The following is a 20,609-nucleotide window of genomic DNA, read 5'->3' on the forward strand; positions in this document are numbered from 1 at the left end:
CACCAGGGGAAGCCTGCCTGGGGTGCTGAATGTTCTAGGTCCGCCACTACAATACTATTAGAAATAGCTCCATTGCAACTTGCCCCATTTCTTGAACCTTGAACAGTGATGAAGGTGATAATATTCCCTAAATGGACCTGATCCAGGGTCTGCACTCCATTAGTGAAGTTATACTCTATTACACATACTACCGCATCCCGTCTGCTGGAGTGGCGAGCAAAAATGACAATGCAATGGAAAAGCTAAAGCAACTCTTTGGCGTCAGAAAAAATATGGCCTCTCTCCTCTTCTGTTGCTCGAGCAACCTCGACATTTTTACTTTCCAGTTGGTCTTAGATTGTCAAACTATTTACTTATATACAAATAAAGGTTAAAAGCCTGGTAGACAGAGAGATACACCACATTTGAGCTTCACCGCAAATATGGAATATAGAAACGAGATAATAATGAGGGTGAACGTTTCTGACACCAAACAGGACCGTCTCTTGCACCTCAATAAATAAATATCAACAAAGAAGTCACACAGACGACGTTCTCATACAGACAACTGTCAGCGAAACCTGAAATATGTTTTTAAATGTACGCCTTTAAAGGATTACACATCCGTATTTCTATTATCCTGCATATATATGAATACACACAAATAGGGATTCTACTCATGTGTATGTGATCTTCATACTGATGTGTACTCAACCAAATCTGGCTAGACTATTGGTGTATTTAACACTGATCTCATCAGCATTTGTACAGTCACACTCACAGACTGAGCCAAACCGTGGAAGCGTATGACATTAGAGGGTGAGGGAGGCAGTTTACATCACATCAGATAGGTCAAGAGATGAAATCCTCAGGTAAATGATAAACATGTGGTTCATACACACTCGCTTTGAGATTTCAGCGTCGATGAATCTGATGTCGCCACATCAGTGAGTACTAAATGATATATGCCTTTTGTATCCTTGCCCTCCTTTTTTTTTAGATTCCAGCCCTTTTCATAAGGAGAAATTAATTTGAGTTGTTAGATAAAAGCCACAAAACGTATTTTTTCAACAAATCAAATATCATCCACTTTCACAACAATAGAAAAATAAGAGATTTTCCAATAATACAGACAGAGCAAAAAACCCAACGAATAACAAAGAGAGGAATGGCAAGAAAATAGAAATTAACACACGCACACACGTTGTTGGTAACGATATGAAAGTCTGTAAGATACAGAGGAGAGTCTAGAGGTTGAGCGAGATGACGAAATATCCAGTGTACATCAGAATAAGTTGCTTTAATCCCCGTTGACTCTCTGCATAGAGGAGGCGTCACTGTCGCACCACTTCCTGTGGCTCTCCAACGCCGCCTTCTTCAGCCTTCTCCTCGATGAGTTATCCCTTTCTTTTGTACTTGTCACTCGGAAGTGGATACAGCGTTGCACATTTATTAGATTTATGTATATATAATGATGTATTTAGATTCTTTTTCCTTCTTTTTACATTTTAAGAATTTTTTTAATAGTCTGTTTCTTCATTAGGTATTTGTCTTTTTTTCAGCTATGTTCGTCGGTTTGAATACCGGCCCCGACGGGCTCAGAGTGGAGACAACATTGACGGACATTTTGGCAAATGAGAATGAAGAATCTCCAGGTGCGTGGGCCAATCGGCGACCTCGGAGGAGAAGTCGAACAGAGATAAAACAAAGAGACAAAAACATAAAAAAAAGACACCGTTTATTTGCTCCCTCTGAGGCGGTCCTTCTCCCCTGTCTACCCCTCAGTTCCACCCTAAGACTGAGGTAAGAACAGTATTCAACATTGTGCTAGGGAAGAATTCCCAAGTGTCCCAGTGAAGAAGGCTTGGAGGGACGGATGGATGGACAGACGGATGGGTGGGTGGGTGGGGGGGTCACGGTGAGTCCAAATGATCCAATGGAAGGTGACAGTAGTGTCCGTGGAGCTCTGCTCCTCCCCCGTCACTGATCAGAACTGGTACCACTTTTTGTCTTTGCACTTCAGCATCATCTGGAAACAGAGGAAACGACGGAGTGAGAATATGGTAGTCATCTCACCCTGCCCTCCATCTGTTTGACCTTCTGCCCTCAGGCAGACGTTACTGGACAATTAAAACACGCACCAGCAGACTGTTGAACAGTTTTTACCCCAAAGCTGTTACTACACTGAACGCTGCACTGAAATCACACAGTCAGAAATATCTAATATTTTACTTATATTGTTTGCAATTATTTTATGTTCACAGCATATGTTGGCACTACTTGTGTGTGCCTATGTGTGTGCGCAGTGTGTGTGTGCGTACTTACTTTTATAATGACTTCCATTTTATTCTGTTCATTAAACTTTGTTGTATTTATTTACAATGACAATAAAAGGCATTGAATTGAACTGAACCGAAAGCATTTCGCCCTGGTCCTGCCCAGATGTGCTGTGATTGGCTAGTACTAACTCCGACCATGACCTCTTTGCCCTAACATTAACCGCCTTCACAAACCAATTATAAACCTATGTCACTCACTTGAGAGTCATTCCCTGTATCTTTGTCACATCAATCCAACACTGCCCTGCCCTTTTAAGAGACTAGCGGCCTTCCTGCTTTACTTTATTCCAGTGAGAGAAGAACATGAGCACAAATCATGACCAGAACTTGACTCATGAAACAGAACTCATAAACAAAATGATTTTATGAATTGCAACACTACTTCAGTTGTGTACCGTCACACTTGTCCATGTGTGAAAGGCATCTTGTACATTGGCCGCACAATTAGACGCCTGAGGGATCGCTCTGCTGAGCATAAATATGCCACTAGTACTGGACACTTCAGTAAACTTCATAATGCTAATGATTCCTTATTGTGCATAGGGGGCATTGAACACATTAAACCTTCGGTCAGGTGGGGGTGCAGAATACAGAGGCTCAATCAGAGGGAAGCTTTCTGGATCCATCAGCTGGATGCTTTAAAGTATCCTGGTCTTAATGATGATCTATCTATCTATCTATCTATCTATCTATCTACCTACCTACCTACCAACAAAAACCAACCTACCTACCAGCCAGCCAGCCTACCTACATACCTATCTATCTATCTATCTATCTATCTATCTATCTATCTATCTATCTATCTATCTACCTACCTACCAACCAACAAAAACCAACCTACCTACCTACCTACCTACCAGCCAGCCTACCTACATACCTATCTATCTATCTATCTAACTACCTACCAACCAACAAAAACCAACCTACCAACCTACCTACCAGCCAGCCAGCCTACCTACCTACCTATCTATCTATCTATCTATCTAACTACCTACCAACCAACAAAAACCAACCTACCTACCAGCCAGCCTACCTACCAACAAAAACCAACCTACCTACCAGCCAGCCTACCTACCTACCAACAAAAACCAACCTACCTACCAGCCAGCCAGCCTACCTACATACCTATCTATCTATCTATCTATCTACCTACCTACCTACCAACCAACAAAAACCAACCTACCTACCAGCCAGCCTACCTACCTACCAACAAAAACCAACCTACCTACCAGCCAGCCAGCCTACCTACATACCTATCTATCTATCTATCTATCTACCTACCTACCTACCAACCAACAAAAACCAACCTACCAACCTACCTACCAGCCAGCCTACCTACCTACCTACCTACCTACCTACCTACCAGCCAGCCTACCTACCTACCTACCAACAAAAACCAACCTACCTACCTACCAACCAGCCAGCCAGCCAGCCAGCCTACCTACATACCTATCTATCTATCTATCTATCTATCTATCTATCTATCTGGCTTTTTTCAGGCAGACAAATCAGGAGAAAATGAACCTTGTTCAAGACCTGTCTCTGTCACAGCAACACACCCTTGCAGATCTGGCAACAGCTGATACGATCTTGTACTTGGGTGATACCAGGTTTTAAGCTAGTAGATAAAAAAGCAGCAAAGTAAGGATCAAACATGACATTTGTACTTTATATAGTGTTGTATCACCAAATGTATGTTTACAACCCTTCAATACGAGGCTGGGGGATGCGGGCAAGAGATGACCACACCCACTTAGATGACCAGAAATGTATACTATTTCATAGCGTAAGTGCAGCTTGTAATAGTTTATCTTTTGTTACAGAGAATTTGCATCTGACCTCTGCATGGCGACAAGCATGTAGTACTAGCCAATCACAGCACAGTGGGGTGGCAGTAGGCGAAAACACTCCCTTTGCTGTATATATTTTAGCATCTACCTGAGAACATGGTACAAAATATGAGAAATAACTTCCCAACTGGTGAGTTACACGATCCATGAATCCCAAGATTACTTCAGTATTAAAAAGACCCTCATTTACTCATTGACTCTTAAGTTTATATAACATAAAATGATGACATTTTTGTACTAATTTTGGTGAAATGGTTAAATTATACACATTCATATATTTTAGAATCCATGTCTTATCTTATTTCTATAGACTGCCTGTGTGTTTGACATCAGACTCCCTGTCCACAGTACTGTGAGCTTTCCACAGGCATATACTGCCCTCCAGTGGGGAAATAGTGGAAGTGAGTCATGTTTCTGAAGACGACTGACTGCCACGCTACGGTGTTTTGTACCTTGATACATAATCTAGTAAACCTGAAGCGCCTCCTGCTGACTAATGCATAATGCTAGAAAAGATAAAGAGAAATAGGATGGGGGTCGTAATAAGTTTTTGACCGTGATGTAATGGGAATACAAAAAGAATATATAGAAATAGGACATCAAGTCGGTAGTGGACTGTACGAGATGTAATGTTGTCAGGACTTGGCCTGTCGCTTTGATTTCTTTTTTGTATTCTCAATAAACCTCGTTCAACTTTTCCCTGCCTCATGTGAAAACTGTTGCTCCAGAAAAGGACAAAAAACATGAGTCAAAACCAAATGGCCTGGGAACATTGGTATGATGAGGCTTGTTCCTCAGTAAACTATTTATTTCAGCTGAGACTTTATTTTTCACTCTGTGTGGTACACTAGTTTGTTTGTATGTAAAAGCATGAGCAGCTGTGGCGTCCTTGCTGTGACCTTCTAAGGGGTTCATCGCTCTCAGTTTCAGACTTTTTCGGTTACCTCATGGGCGTGTTTGGAAAAGGAATCCGCGCTGGCCATCATGGCAGCTGTCCTCTCCTCCAGCTCGCCCAGTTTCTGGCCTCTTTCATCCAGTGCTATCCGGGCGCGAGCCAGATCTCCGACCACACCAGAGGCTGCCCCCTTCATGCCCTCGATGCCACCGGGGCCTGGGATGTGCTGGGCCAGACTTCGGGATGCCTTTCCAGCTGATACCTCACCGACTGAGTAAAGAGACGAAAGGGAGGAGTAAAAACAGGGTGAGATATCTGAGTGAGAGGTTGCATCAGCAAACCACTGTTTATCTGGGTGTGTGTAGGGTTGGCATACATAGCTCCTCTCTGTCCAGTGACTGTGCTCCTCCCCCAAAGAGGCCTTTGAAGAACCCTCTGTTGGGAGCCTCTGGTGTTTCCACTGGTGTGAAAAGTTCACCCAGCATCTCCTGAAACATCAAAACACACATCATCCTGCTACATACACTTTAACTGCCTCTGTCTATTTATACAGTGTTGTGTTATCCAGCACGGTACACACACTCATAGTACACTACACACACAGGCAACAATTTTCCTTTTAAAGGTACATTGTGTTATGTCTCTGTATGTACCTTTGAATGTCCACTGAGGTGTCTACCTATCATCTATCACCCTCTCTTCAGAGACTGACCTTTTTGTTGAGGAGTAAATTCCTTTTTGATTAACCAGAAACAGCCCTGATATCACCATTGCAAACCCACCAGACTCCATTTAAATAAACAGTAATTTTAGCGTGTATAGAGCCAGCATAGTTTCATATCTAATTGTGTGCATTAAAGGTTTGTTTCAACCAAACCAGAGTTGGTGATTGTTGGAACGGTGGAAAGACGAACCAAGATGGCTTTTGTGAGTGTGATTTTGTTTCTGCCAACTTTGATAGATGTGTAGTTTACTATGATAAAATTACTCTTTATTCAAATGGAGTCTGGTGGGTTTGGTGATGGCCATTTCAGGGCTGTTTCTGATTGAACAAAAAGGTCTATCTCTGTAGGGATCCTTTTCATAATCTTATCAGACACTTATAACAACAATCTGAGCCTGTCAGTGGCAAAAACAAACACTTTTAGTGGATGAATATTGACAGTGCAAACATCCAAGTGGTTACATTTCATCCTGTTTTGCTGCTGCCGGCTGCAGCTCTTTACCTCATGACTAGACCAGTTTCAAAACTGCCGTACCCATCAGCAACTCATACACAAAAACATGAGAAATAGAGCCCAGGTTGTAAAGTGTACTGCATATGGAATATGAACTGACCTGTAGGTTTTCACAGGTGTCCTGGCTGTAAGTGATCCTCTGGATCTCAGTGGGGGAGCACAGATACATGGCCTGACCCAGGTTGGTGAAGCAGAACGTCCTTGCTATCCGCATGTCTGTCAAAGGCAGGTAGTTTACATCCATGAGCGGTCTCAGTCCGGGCACACTAGACAGAGGGACACAGAAATGAAACGCCTTTAATATTGTAGTCTGGGTGAGAACCTTAACAGATCACTGACAAAATATTTCAAGTTTCATCACTGTCATCACAACTTTTCAAAGTCTAACGTCACATATTTCAATCATCTGAAACCCTGATGATAATGTTCCTGCACTCTGTCCATTTCGAACAAACACACAGACCCACACACACAGACAGGCAGACAGCTGGGCACCCTATCTTTATCAGACACCCATATGGACGGCTGTTCTGTCTCGCTCCTCTAGGGAAGTGAAGATTAATGCGGATGAGCGACAGATTAACACACCCCTTCTCACTTACACCCCTCCACACACTGCATGAAAATGAACCTGGTATGTCTGCAGAAACTGTTTGGTTAAATCTGGGACGACAGTTGAGGTCAGGGTGAGGATAGGATAGGATAGAGGTGTAAGGCTGTGTGTGGGTGTGTTTGCTGTGGCTGTGCATGAGGACAGAAGTGTGTGTCTGACTTTGAATGACAAGTTGAGCAAAAAGAAAACTTTAATTGAGGACATAATATGATGAGTCCGTCTGCCTCTGTGGTGACTGTATTTATTTCTGCCTTTTAAAAGTTCAGACAGTCTGTTGCCCCGATAATATTGTTAAATTACACTGAAACTTTAACAACAATCACTGTTTTACACTTGTAGAATATTGGGAATTGTGAATACATCACCTGCTGTTTGGAGGTTTGAGGAAATACACACCAGTCACAAATCCAAATTTTATGCTACAGAAGAGAGCTGTAAAAACTGCAAACAGAGCTGCTTATCATGAACTAACCAACAAATTATTTACAATAGTTTGAAAAAGGTTCATGAAAATGTGTCATGGACTTAATAGATTTTTAAAATAAATATACATACATACAAATAAGGGCTGGACAATTTGGGGAAAATCAAATATCACAATATTCTTGGCCAAATACCTTGATATTGACATTGCAAAGATATTGTAGGGTTGACTGTTGGTGATCTCAACACATACAATGAAATTTCTGATTAATAATAATCAGTAGTGTAGATATAATGACTAAATGGGCAAAGGCAAATAATAGAATGGTCTGGTAAGTTTAGAAAATTACATCATTTTACTGTAATTCAGCCTTTAAAACCACGAAAGACAGCTTTTACGATATCTAAATCTAATCTAATCTAAGACTAGTCTTGTCTAATATCACAATACAGATATAATATTGATGCAATGATCAGCAGTTTATATAATACACATACATTTTGTCTTGCTTCTTACTTCAGTTTCCAGTGTATAAATCTAAAGCAGGGGTGCCAAACATACTGCCCAGGGGCACACCTAAAGTTGATGCACATGTGAAGGCTGGAGGTTTCAGGAGAGATTTAATTAATATGAATACTTTCTGTGGCCATATTTAAAGATATTGATCATTGTGTAAAATATTGTCAAACAGAAGCTTCAGTACAAAAGACTTGTAACTTAAAACAAGATGAACAGCTTGGATGCAGTGATTTTTTTCCTAATGCACTACAGAGCTTCTCAGGTGTCAAGCATATACATTGAAAATTGATTTTAACAACTTTATTGTATTTTAGGTGCTCATGTTACAGCTGTATTAAGAAAACAGAAGTGTCAGATTGGGACTCGGCATCAGTAGATGCTCAATATTATATGACTCAGATCGGAACATCCCTGATTATCACATCTTTATCACATATTTAAGTGATACTGAAATCTCTCTTTTTAGTTTGAGACATTTACTGCACATGCATGTCTGTTGGCAGCTGTAAAAAGTATTTTAACATAATGGAAAGTGAAGGCTGCGGTCATCTCAGATTCATATTAATTCAAATCGATTCCAGCAAAAAGTTTCAGTGACAAAAAAAAGTCTTCCCAAACTCTCCACAGTCTAATCCACGTCTATACAGTCCATCTGTGTGCTGATCAGAATGTCCCAAATACTCATATTCATGCCAAGATACGGCCTAATACCCAACTTCCATCTCCGTCCTCATGCACCCTAATGAGCTCATACGCAGGCACCTGTGCCAGCCTCCTTTTTCTCTATTGGTCAGAACTTATCTGGCACGGTTCTGCTATTGGCTAGCTTACACAGTGACAGTACACTTTCTTTCTTTTTAAAGTGTTTCACACTCAAAAGACAGATTTTCTGTGGTTGTCATGGCGATACTGACCAAAAAACTGACCCTCCAGCATGTTGTATTTTAAAAACTAACTCATGTGTGATACTGTTCTCTGTGAAAGCAATAAAACATCACATCTACTTTAATCTAATCACATGAGCATGATTCATTCAAACTGACACTCATTGATATGTTTTAATAATAATCAGCTATTTCTGCGACATGTCTCTCACCTGAGGGTCATGATGTGGCCGTTGGCGCAGAAACACGCCACACACACGCCTTGGCCCATCTGCACCACGTCGGCCCGTAGGATGAAGGAGGTCTCTGTGATACTGTGTTTGTAGATGCAGGTGTGGGAGGGGAGGGAGATGACTTTGGCCTGTTTCTCTGAACACACCACGGCGTACTGGTTCTCGTTGAGGTCCTGGGAGGTGGAGGGGGACACTGAGACGGGCCGGCGCTTGCGGACCTTCTCTCTTTCTTCGCCGTCTGCTGTGACGTTGGGTTCGAACCACGGCTCGTACGCAGGGGACAACATGGCGCCTGATGAGTCCAGGAAAGCCATCCGCATGACGCTGCCCTTCAGCCGCACCAACATGCCTGATGGGTGAAAGGAAAAGACCTCAGTCTAGTGGCTTTGTCTTTTTCATTGTGGTGCTGTTGTCTTAAAGGGACAGTTCACACTAAAATTGAAAACACTTTCCTCTTACCTGTAGTGCTATTATCAATCTAGATCATTTTGGTGATCTTTATTTTTTTTAGGGTGAACTGTCCCTTTAAAACTCTGGATTTATAACACACAATATTGTGAACATCACAGAGTTTGCACAAATCAATCTGGTTTTCATCACAAAACTGTTGTCCACCCCTCCCTCCCCTCTCATGTCCCGTTACCCACCAGTGGGTGAAATGATAACTGGCTGCAGTTGCCGTTGCTCCCCAGCAGGTGGCAATGTGAGAGCTAGAGCCAGCACGGTGCCCAGAGTGGTGCCCACATACAGGCAGGGCGTCAAAATGCTGTCCCCCTTTCGGGCGAAGGTCTCGCAAAAGTGGAAGGAGCTGATGGCCTCTCGTGCTTCCTTGTCGATGCTGGTGACGCTGGAGGAGCGCGAGCGGCTGAAGGAATTGTCCCGGTGGTCTAATGGGTTGGCACCCCGCGGCGGGCATACAGACAGGAGGACAGTGAGGAGAAAACAGAGAGAGGTAAAGCACCCGCCAAGAACGGTACATACAAAATAAAGTGATACATAAAAGGTTTCATAGTGTCTTAGTAAATGAAACACTTTGACTTTTTACAACTAACTCAAGACTGTTTGTTTTAGACTAAGCTCTGTAAGATACTGACAGTGTAGATACAGAAAATTGGGAGAGAAATCCAAAGGTATGGGCTTGCGTTCTAGTCTCTCTGACAGAGCAGCATCACCTGACCCTTACTGATGGTGACTTCATATCATATATTATATTATATATCCCCAATTAGCAATTGTATTAGTATAAAATAAGTGGCTATCAGGCACTTTGGGTCTATATGTGTCATACTGGAATTCTTAAACAACCATACGAGTGTTTTGGCACTTGCAAAATTTGAATTTGACAACGTCCCATCCAGTGTTCTTGGTGCTTTGAAAGACTGTTATACACCCCTGAAGAAGAAAATGTCTATTTTTCTATTTGGGCAATTTTTAAGGTACCAATCAGACAGAGAAAGGAAGACATGAGGAACACAGAAGAAAAAGAGAAAGCTGCAAAGTTACAGAAAGCGCTACGGTGAGATGGAGTGTGCATAGTTTAGCTTAGCACCACTGACCTCTAGTAGAGCCCCCAACTGGGGTCAAAAAGTGGGAGTCAGAGCACAGCAGAAAATTTCACACTGTTTTTTTTTTTTTGTTTAACTTCCAACACTTTGATTTAGCTCAATAAATAAGAATTTGAGTTCTGGTCAGATCAGTGCTACTTTTGTCTCATGCAAACTTAGGAGAATATCTGCACAGCTTGCCAATTTTGAGGCTAATAACCAGATAAGTACTGGACTAATGGGATGTGGTGGAGTCCAGTCGAAGTGAGAAAGATAAACTGCATTACATATAAATTGTTTGGAGACACGAAGTCAAGGCTTACCCAAGTCTGGCTTTAGCTCAGTAGGCAAGCTTAATTTCCGTGACATCTTTGCTGGAAAAAAGAGAACATCCCTCTTTACAAACACACGTCTACGCTAACACACGATGCCATGCAAAGCTAGATAACTAGCACTGGGCTAGGATTGTGCACAGAAGCTAGAATACACGGAAACAACAAAAGGCTGTGGAATAAAGTGCCGGAGGGGGGCGGGATTGTGTCATTGACTACAGGAGCCAAAATGCTTTACACAGGAGGAGACACTGCGTAAGGACTCAGAGACAACCCTGTATGTCACAGGGGCATGCTGTATAAGACAAAACAAAGGAGGTGACCTCTGGTTGCACAATGCCCTGCAAGAGAGGACCGGTACAGTGAGACACATCAAAAAAACTGCACAGCCATTCAGGACCCTCATGCCACAGGAGCATGCACCAAGAACAGGAAGGCAACAGGAAACAGAAAATACTGAACAGGAGATGGAAGAAGACAGTGGAGAAAATGGTTACTGAGGTAGTGTACTGCTAGTCACTATAGGCTAGCTGAACAACGATAACCTTCTTATGAATGTGTTTTTCTTTTATTTATAACCATATTAGGCACACTCAACCAAAACTGTCTAAGTTAGTACACAACACTTGATGACTCTGCGTGTCCAGGTATTACAAAATGCACTGGGTTTTTTGCACTGGTTCACAAATCATTCCATCTTACTAAAAGCCTGAACTTAAAAGAACACTTCACCCCTGAAATGTCCACTTACACATCAGTTACTCACCTTGTGTTACATTAAATTCATGAAATAAACTTTGTTTTTCTCACATGCTTTCACCATGAACGAAGAATCCAAAAACCAACCAAGACAACTCATGTAGTTTAATCCAAGTATTATTTATTTATTTCTTCAGTCGTATGCTCAATACTTGCCAAACAGACAGCCCCTTTCGGTGGGAAACTGAACTAAAAGTGAAACTTCTAGATGCATTTTTCAGGACACTCGATCAAAGACTTTCTATACGTCTAGACATAAAAACAATGCTGTCTCTCTCTTGGATATTGATTGATTCATTATATTTAACACTCTGCTAAGATTGTTCCCATAATATCTCCCAGAAATAAAGCCTATTTGGTCTGGATATATAATCTGAGCGATGATGTTAATTACTCTGTTAGCCAAAATATTTAATATGCGTAGGTCTCTGCTCTGCAAGGGAATGGGCTGATACGATTGACATTCAGTAGGGGTCTTTATCTTCCATGTGTATTACCACAGTTGTTGCTTTCCATCAATGTGCTCTTCAAAGCCAGGCTCCACTGACAAAAACAGTAATTTTACCTCACTGAACACAGGAGCTGCTGGTCTACTGCTGCCTAAACTGGAAGTTTGTTTGTGTTATTGTGTGACTTTTACGAATCAAACTAGCCCGTTAAAGCACCAATAACACAAGTAAACTGATTGAGGAATTATGCAGTTACTGAATATGTGATTGAGGCAGCGGTAGACCAGCAGCTCCTGTGTTCAGTGAAGTAAAATTCGTCATTTTGTCAATGGAGTCTGGCTTTGAAGAGAGCATAGACAAGTTTCACTTTCCATTCAGTTCCTTGTCAGAGAGGGCTGTCTGTTTGGGAAGTGCTGAGACTCAGATTATACTGCATGAGTTTTGTGAGAGTTTATAAACAGTTTTTTTTGATAGTTTTTGTTAAACGCCGATCCCTATGACTTCAATCCATCAACAATTTCCTCCATTTTTGGATTCTTTGTTCATCTGAGACAGACAAGAAAAGGTTTTCTTCAGGAATTCAACATATCACAAGGTGAGTAGTTAATATACAAATGGTCGTTTGAGGGGTGAAGTGTTCCTATGGAAAAAGAAAAGCAGCAATGAATGAAGGTTTAAGATGCTATTTCTCTGTCTGTAGGAAAAGAAGTAGAGGACACTAAATGACGAAAGGGGGCATTCACCATGCGTTCACTTAGATGTTTCTTTAGTTATGAGATAATGGCTAGCTTTGATTGGAAGACTGAAGGAAACCCACCTTAACAAATCAAAAAAATATACAAAAACCCTGAAAAACCTGTAACATCTTTAACACCCTCAAGATTAGACTCATTACATTTTTTTGTTTTCATGAAAAAAAACCCTGCACATTTACTCGCATATCAACATCTGTCTTCACTTATTCTAGGTAATTAGACCTTTACTCAGGTAGACGTTGGGTGGAGCTTTAAGGGGAGTTACGTGAGGTCACCAAATTCCTTGAATCAAGAGGAATAATAAAGTGGACTCTCTGCCCTCGCAGGTGCAACAAAGCTAATAGGAAGACTGGGAAAATGTGCTGTATATTCTGAGACTTTTTAAACACGTGAAACTTTTAACAGGGTTCAGGCTAATTAAATGAGGTCGGGCTAGTTAAAAAATAATCCATGACGTTGGTCTGGGCAAGGTCAAAGCTCCAGTCTGTGATGTCGCAGTCATTTTAGATACCTACACATCGTCACCTGAATCTGAAAGAGGATCCAGAACACCAAAGCATTACTTTGAGCAGTCGATATGCACTTATCTGTTTCATCAACACACACTGAAGGTACACAAAGACACAGTTGGACAGATGAGTTGCTCTCCGCTGTGGTGTCGTCATACTATGGACAGAGCCAATCATGTAACTCATAATAAACACCAGGGATCTGCTGTTGGAGGGCAGGACAGATAATCACACGCAGGCACATTTACAATATGACACTCGTGCTACGTACATGTAGCATGCAGTGTGTGTTTAAGGCAATGAAGCTGTATTGTGTGTGTACAGACATCTGAATTCCTGCCCTGCTTCGAGGTTAGCCTCCGCTCTGTGAGCCTTCAGTTCTCGGTGTATAGTTTTCTAGCCATATACTTGAATACAGACGTAACATATGAGCTCCTTCTCATGTTAACCAAGAAAACAAACTGTTGTTAATAATCAAATACAGTGAGAACCAAAAGATAGTGGAACAGAAGCTAACCCAGGACTGAAGCTCTCTCTTCTGTTATCTATTTCTTTTCACTGTGGTGACCATGACACGAAAGACAGAGACAAGGGGGGGACAAATCTAGACTTTGTCCTGCCTAAACAGCCTCTCATGAAGATCTTTGGCCAATCTTACCTCCTCTACCACCTCCATTGTAGAATTGCTGTAGATTGCTGTTTGACGTCAACACTTTTGAGGGTGTAAGGGGGAAAGTAGAGTAAATGTGAAGTTAGACACACCCTTTGGTTTGTTACTAAACACACGCTATCTCTAATTACCCTGGTGAATAACTATGTTTGGGGTCCTTAGCAGCAAACTGGCCTTTTAAAGGAGCAGTGTGTTGAATTTGGTGCCATCTAGTGGTGAGGATTGTACACTGCAACTGGCTGAAACCTCTCCCATGTGCAAAGTGGTAACTCCTGGTTTGGATTTCTTCGGTGTTCACTGTAAAGGGGTTTTTTATCAGGTACTGAATTATCTGCAGAAGTCCTGTCCTCTCCATAACAAAACATTTAAAACAGTAAAAATAGTGAATAAAATCTGTGTTTCTCCGACACACACGGTTTGCTAGCCCAGCACCTGCTAATGTGTGCTCAACTTTTTTCTCTGATAACCTATAAACCAGACGTTCAAGAGGTTTTTACAGGGAGCTGAATCATCCACAGAGATCTCTTGCTTTCCAAAACAAACGGACCCCGTTATTTAAACCGGTAAAAATACTGAATAAAGCAGTTTCACACTACAAATCAGTGTTTTTCCGACACTGCTTGATTTGTCATAGACGAGCCGCTAGCCCAGTACCTGCTAATGTGTTCTAACCTTTTTTCTTTGATAACGTATGAACTAGATGTTCAGGAAGTTTTTAGTGGGAGCTGAATTATCTGCAGGGGTCTCATGCTTTCCAAAACAAATTGACCCTGTTATTTAAACTGGTAAAAATACTCAATAAATTAGTTTCACGTTAAAAGAATCCATCTTTTTCTGATGCTCTCATGGCAGATGGTCTGCTAACTATGATGAATAACATGAAAATATGCAGGACCCAATCTAGAACCATTGTTTGGTTTGTCCGTTCTGGGCTACTGGCGGTGCAACATGGCAGACTCCATGTAAAGGGACCGATTCCCTATGTAGGTATAAACGGCTTATTCTAAGATAACAAACACAACAATCCTTATTTTTAGGTGATTTTAAACCAAAGAAAACATACTTATCATATTATATTTGATTTCTGCCAATATATCCCTCTATATCCTACACACTGAACCTTAAAGATCAATAAAGCTGGTTCAAAAGTCACTGGTTTGACTTAAATATCCTGTTGTCTGATGTAAAAACCCTGCACCCTGAATACAGATTCACAGATGAGAGAACGCTGTGTAATATTACAACTGCCTGCCCTGTAAATCTAGTCAGGGGGACGCTCTGATATTTTTTCCCCCCACAGATATCAAAGGTCTACATGACATTTAACTTTTGATTGCATTTCTACCCAAAATAAAAACCAATTAAATTAACTTCTTCCTGTTTTATTTGGGAACCATATGTATCATACTCTTATATGATTTAAAGTACATTATATGTCAAACAGAAAAATTAAAACATGAGGATTTAGTGGGAAAAAGAGATTCTGTAGAGGACTACTTATGTTTTTGTCATGCTGTATGTGTGTATCCTCACTATGTTAAATGCATAATAAATAAGTCCGTCCATCCTATTACTGTAATTGGTTTAACATTGACTGTTGTTTTTAATGCAAATCCAACTATTCCAAGGATTTTCTTGAATGAAATGAATCTCCTCTGGCACTAATGGAGTCCTAATTCATCAAACAGAAACTTATTTCAAGGTAAGACAGGTGAAACTGCATGAAAATTAATCTAAATTATTTTTCTTTCACCCGCAGACTTTATCACCGACCGAAAAGATAAAAAGAAGTGTAGCCCCGGACTAAATGACTGTTACGGCAGATTTTTCTTTTAGAGGAAGGCGCCTTATCTCTCTCTCCCTGTCCTATGAATAATGCAGCGCAGACAGATGTATCAGACCACAGTCTGGTGGCACCAGACATGAGGGGGGTTTGAGACAGTCATCATACCTGAAGCGGGACTCCAGACTTTGAGATTTGTTTTCTGTCTGACCTTTTTAAAAAGCTCCTTATTTTCAGTGCCACACTACCCCTAATGAGATGGATCTGGGCTGTTCTTTCTTCAAGCACCTTCAGCTGAAATACTAATGACGTAGATTAAGAAAGAGACCAGCTAAACAGCAACAGAACATCTGATTGTCGCTGTGTAGTTCCTTTACACAGTCAGCAATGGGATAAATATAGCAACGTGGCAGCGTTGCATATTATACAGAGTGACAGTGGGTGTTGTTGGTTTGCGTTTAATCATATTAACTGCTTCAGACACATTTGAATATCTAACTGAAGAAGGATCCCTGCTCAAAATCCAAGCCGAAAGTCAATCTGGTGACTGATACACTCACTGGCCACTTTATTAGGTACACCTATTCAACTGCTTGTTAACACCAATAGCTAATCAGCCAATCACAACCGCACAACCATCTCTAGGGTTTACAGAGGATGGTCTGACAAGGAGAAAATATCCAGTGAGCTGCAGTTCTCTGGGTGAAAATGCCTTGTTGATGCCAGAGGTCAGAGGAGAATGGCCAGACCGGTTCAAGATGATAGAAAGGCAACAGTAACTCAAATGACCACTGGTTACAACCAAGGTCTGCAGAAGACCATCTCTGAACCAACAACACGTCCAACCTTGAAGCAGATGGGCTACAGCAGCAGAAGACCACACCAGGTGCCACTCCTGTCAGCTAACAACAGGAAACTGAGGCTACAGTTCACACAGGCTCACCAAAACTGGACAATAGAAGATTGGAAAAACGTTGCCTGGTCTGATGAGTCTGGATTTCTGCTCCCACATTCAGATGGTAGGGTCAGAATTTGGCGTCATGGATCCATCCTGCCTTGTATCAACGGTTCAGGCTGCTGGTGGTGGTGTAATGTGGTGTGGGGGATATTTTCTTGGCACACTTTGGGCCCCTTAGTACCAACTGAGCATGGTTTAAACACCACAGCCTACCTGAGTATTGTTGCTGACCGTGTCCATCCCTTTATGACCACAGTGTACCCATCTTCTGATGGCTACTTCCAGCAGGATAACGCACCATGTCACAAAGCTCAAACTGGTTTCTTGAACATGACAATGAGTTCACTGTACTCCAGTGGCCTCCACAGTCACCAGATCTCAGTCCAATAGAGCACCTTTGGGATGTGGTGGAACAGGAGATCGTGGATGCTATCATGTCAATATGGACCAAAATATCTGAGGAATGTTTCCAGCACCTTACTGAATCAGTGCCGCCAAGAATTAAGGCAGTTCTGAAGGCAAAAGGAGGTTGAGGTGTTCCTAATAAAGTGACCGGTGAGTGTATAATACATTCAACTGCAGAATATGTTTCACAATTATACAATTACGCAGTTACTGAATATGTGAAAATACCCAGGGCGCTTGAGGTTGAACTTTTACTTTTTAACTTATTCTCTGATTAATGTAAATTAATGGGTTTCTCTGCCAGAATGCAGAGTTTTGTTTCATTTCATTCATAACTCTGAGCTGTCACACCGAATTAGCATCACAGACACGGGATACGTTCACAGCCTAAAACCCAGTTTTCCACGATACCACATGAGATTAAAACAAAATTGTATTCCCGCCTATTGAGCTCTGCAAAGTGTTAAAAAAAAAAAAGTATGCATGCACAAATGAGGAAATACTCTCAAAAACTCACATGGTAATAGACTCAAACAGTGTATTTCTCAAGACTGAGGTAGAATGAAAATTGACAGCCAGACAATTTTACGGTTCAGCGGAAAAAAACCTTCAGTATAGTTCCAGTTAGATGAGCAACAATTTCAATAAAACAGTATTAAAAGTAGAGGCTCTTTTGAAACATTAATCTTCCTCCCTAAACCGATACTCCTCTTGCATTCAAATACATGGTATTATAGGGTCTATTTTTTTTCACTGCCTCACTGTTTGGCTTTTACGTCTAGATAACACAAAGCCCCTGCTATATTTCTCCCACTTCACTTTTAATAAGACGCTGAAGGACATGTTACCTGAAGTAGGGGACTTGCAGCGGTCCTCTGATGTGGCGGAGCCCTCGTTGATGTCGCACAGACCTGCAGCGGAGATCACAAAATTCAATTAATGCAAAGTAAAGAAAGCCGAAAAAAACCAATGGGGGGTTCAGTCTGTGAGAGTATGACACCGCCCTTATATACTTTATAATATACTGCAGAGAAAACCTCAAGTATCAACTGGGATTGCTGTTTGCGTCTCGTTTCCTGACACGTCAACAGATTGACCAAGACTTTCTGCAACTCTTAATGTTTCTTCATCCATTCTAATTCCTCCATTTGCCACGTGCATGTTTGTCTATAAATGTGTGTGTGTTTGTGTGTGTGTGACATTGTCCTGTGAGGCAGAAAGCCAAGCAGACAGCAGTCCCTGTTGGCAGAGAAACACAGCTGGACGCCTGATTACTGCTCGCACTCGCCAAGCTCTGACAGGTGCCAGCCCACTGCTCACCAGTCACTGACACCAGATGCTCTGTGTATTTACATGTGCACGTGCTGGTGTGTATGTGAGCGTTCCTGTGTCTGCATGCGTAGCTTATCTGTGCATACACAATCACAAACACCGAAAATATATCCCTCGGCATCCACAGCTTAATAATTCATCCATCAAACTTTTGCTTAAGTATGGGCAGTGCAGCGTCATGACACTGCGGCATCCTTGACGTGGCTGCACTGCCGTCGTCTAACACAGGGTGGCAGTGTGTCCATACAGAAGGCATCTTGTTATCTATTAGCAGTACTGTGAGTCTGCAGTGGCAATGTGTGTACAAGGGATGGGCTGTGAGTGTGTGTGTGAGTGAGTAAGAGAAAAAGAGGAAGACAGACAGACAAAGAGTTGGTATTTGTGTCGTCAAAGTGCTCCGTTGTGTATCAGCTTTGTGAACAAACCCCTGGACGACATCGTTTTAGATGCAACGTGTGTTGTTCTATGACTTCAATCGTTCTCACATTCGGATCAGTTTACAGCTCAATTCAGGGACATTTTGGACCTGCGGGGTTACTGGAGACTCATCGTAATGTTCACTGAAATGCTATTAAAATTCTATATTTACTCTTAGACCTTTACTGATAATAAACCTTGAATACAGAATATGGTTTCGCCTTTTAGTGCATTCTAGGAGTTATTTTGCTCAACATCTCTAAACCTGTCATGTGTTTGTCCACCTACATTAAAACTTCACCTGCAAAATGATCGTTTGTATATCAATTAGTGACGGCCTGTTACCTTGAATACCTTTAATATATAGCACTTTTGCAAATGAGTAGCGTGCGCTGACGGTGAGAGTGCTGTAACATCCATCCATCCATTTCCATCTGCTTATCTGAGGCCGGGTCGCGGGAGCAGCAGGCCAAGCAAAGCATCCAAGATGTCCCTCTCCCCAGCACACTTTCCAGCTCCTACTGGAGGACCCCAAGGTGTTCCCAGGCCAGATGAGAGATGTCATCCCTCCAGTGTGTTCTGGGTCTGCCCCGGGGCCTCCTACCAGTGGGACATGCCCCGAACACCTCTAACAGGAGGCACCCAGGAGGCATCCTGATCAGATGCCCAAACTACCTCAACCAACCCCTCTCAACGCGAAGGAGCAGCAACTCTACTCTGAGCTCCTTAGGCTGAGCCCAGCCACCCCACGGAGGAAACTCATTTCAGCCACTTGTTTCTGCAATCACATTCTTTCGGTCACTACCCAGAGCTCATGATCATAGGTGAGGGTTGGGATGTAGATGGACCAATACGCTGAAAGCTTCGCCTTCCGGCTCAGCTCTCTCTTCACCATGATGGTCTGTTGCATCACTGCAGACACAGTACCAAACCTCCATCCATCTCACGCTCCATTCTACCCTCACTCGTGAACAAGACCCCAAGAACCTTGAACTCCCTCACTTGCGGCAGTAACTCTCCCCCCACCTTGGACTGGGCATTCCACCAGTTTATGGCAAAGAACCATGGCCTCAGATTAGGAGGTGCTAACTCTCAACCCTACCGCTTCACATTCGGCTGCAAACCACCCCAGGCCACGGTGTGATGTAACCAACAGAACCACATCATCTGCAGAAAGCAGAGATGCAATTCTGAGGTCCCCAAACCAGACCCCTTTGTCCCCCTAGCTGTGGCTCGAGATCCTGACCATGGATATCACAAACAGGATCGATGGAGAACATACGTGTTTGGGAAGCACTGAGCATATGACTGGATTACACTGCAAGCGTTGTGTGAGAGTTTGTGAAGTTTTGCTGTTGTTAAATGTGGAGCCCTATCACTTCAGTTCATGAAGAATATCTCCCCTTTTGGATTCTTAGTTAACTGCGGAGGCATGTAAGAAAAACAAAAACTTCTTCATGAATTCAAGGTTACACACTGTGAGTAACTGATATACAAATGGTTATTTTGTGAGTGAAGAATTCCGTTAATATGCCTTGACGAGAGGTGTTTTTTATGTTCTGTGAACTTCTGTGCAATTGTCCTTGATTGTTTCATTTGCCTTTAAGACAGGAACAGAATCTGCAGATCACAGTTCAGCTCAGCATATTCAGATGCTGAGGCACAGTTTTAGCTTAATGGCAGAAATTCAAAAACACTATAAGGGGGAAAAAAAAAATCATG

General features: G+C 42.1%; 1 protein-coding gene across 3 annotated transcripts in view; it reads right to left on the bottom strand.

Moving 5' to 3' along the window:
* Nucleotides 1–1,461: 1,461 nt before the first annotated feature.
* Nucleotides 1,462–20,609, bottom strand: part of stxbp5a (syntaxin binding protein 5a (tomosyn)) — a 157,369-nt gene continuing 138,221 nt past the window's right edge. Inside the window, exons 20-28 of one of the 3 annotated variants that reach the window (XM_033648490.2) lie at nucleotides 17,987–18,049; nucleotides 13,981–14,034; nucleotides 10,842–10,892; nucleotides 9,622–9,903; nucleotides 8,954–9,323; nucleotides 6,402–6,567; nucleotides 5,440–5,551; nucleotides 5,113–5,333; nucleotides 1,462–2,008 (exon numbers count right to left, since the gene is read on the bottom strand). In XM_033648490.2, the coding sequence (XP_033504381.1) occupies nucleotides 1,967–2,008; nucleotides 5,113–5,333; nucleotides 5,440–5,551; nucleotides 6,402–6,567; nucleotides 8,954–9,323; nucleotides 9,622–9,903; nucleotides 10,842–10,892; nucleotides 13,981–14,034; nucleotides 17,987–18,049 (1,361 nt within the window). In that variant the 3' untranslated portion in view covers nucleotides 1,462–1,966. The remainder of the gene's footprint in view (nucleotides 2,009–5,112; nucleotides 5,334–5,439; nucleotides 5,552–6,401; nucleotides 6,568–8,953; nucleotides 9,324–9,621; nucleotides 9,904–10,841; nucleotides 10,893–13,980; nucleotides 14,035–17,986; nucleotides 18,050–20,609) is intronic. The other 2 variants (XM_078173817.1, XM_078173818.1) reach the window with 2 other exon arrangements.

Source organism: Epinephelus lanceolatus, chromosome 13 (assembly GCF_041903045.1).
Source record: "Epinephelus lanceolatus isolate andai-2023 chromosome 13, ASM4190304v1, whole genome shotgun sequence".
NCBI classification, from domain to species: domain Eukaryota; kingdom Metazoa; phylum Chordata; class Actinopteri; order Perciformes; family Serranidae; genus Epinephelus; species Epinephelus lanceolatus.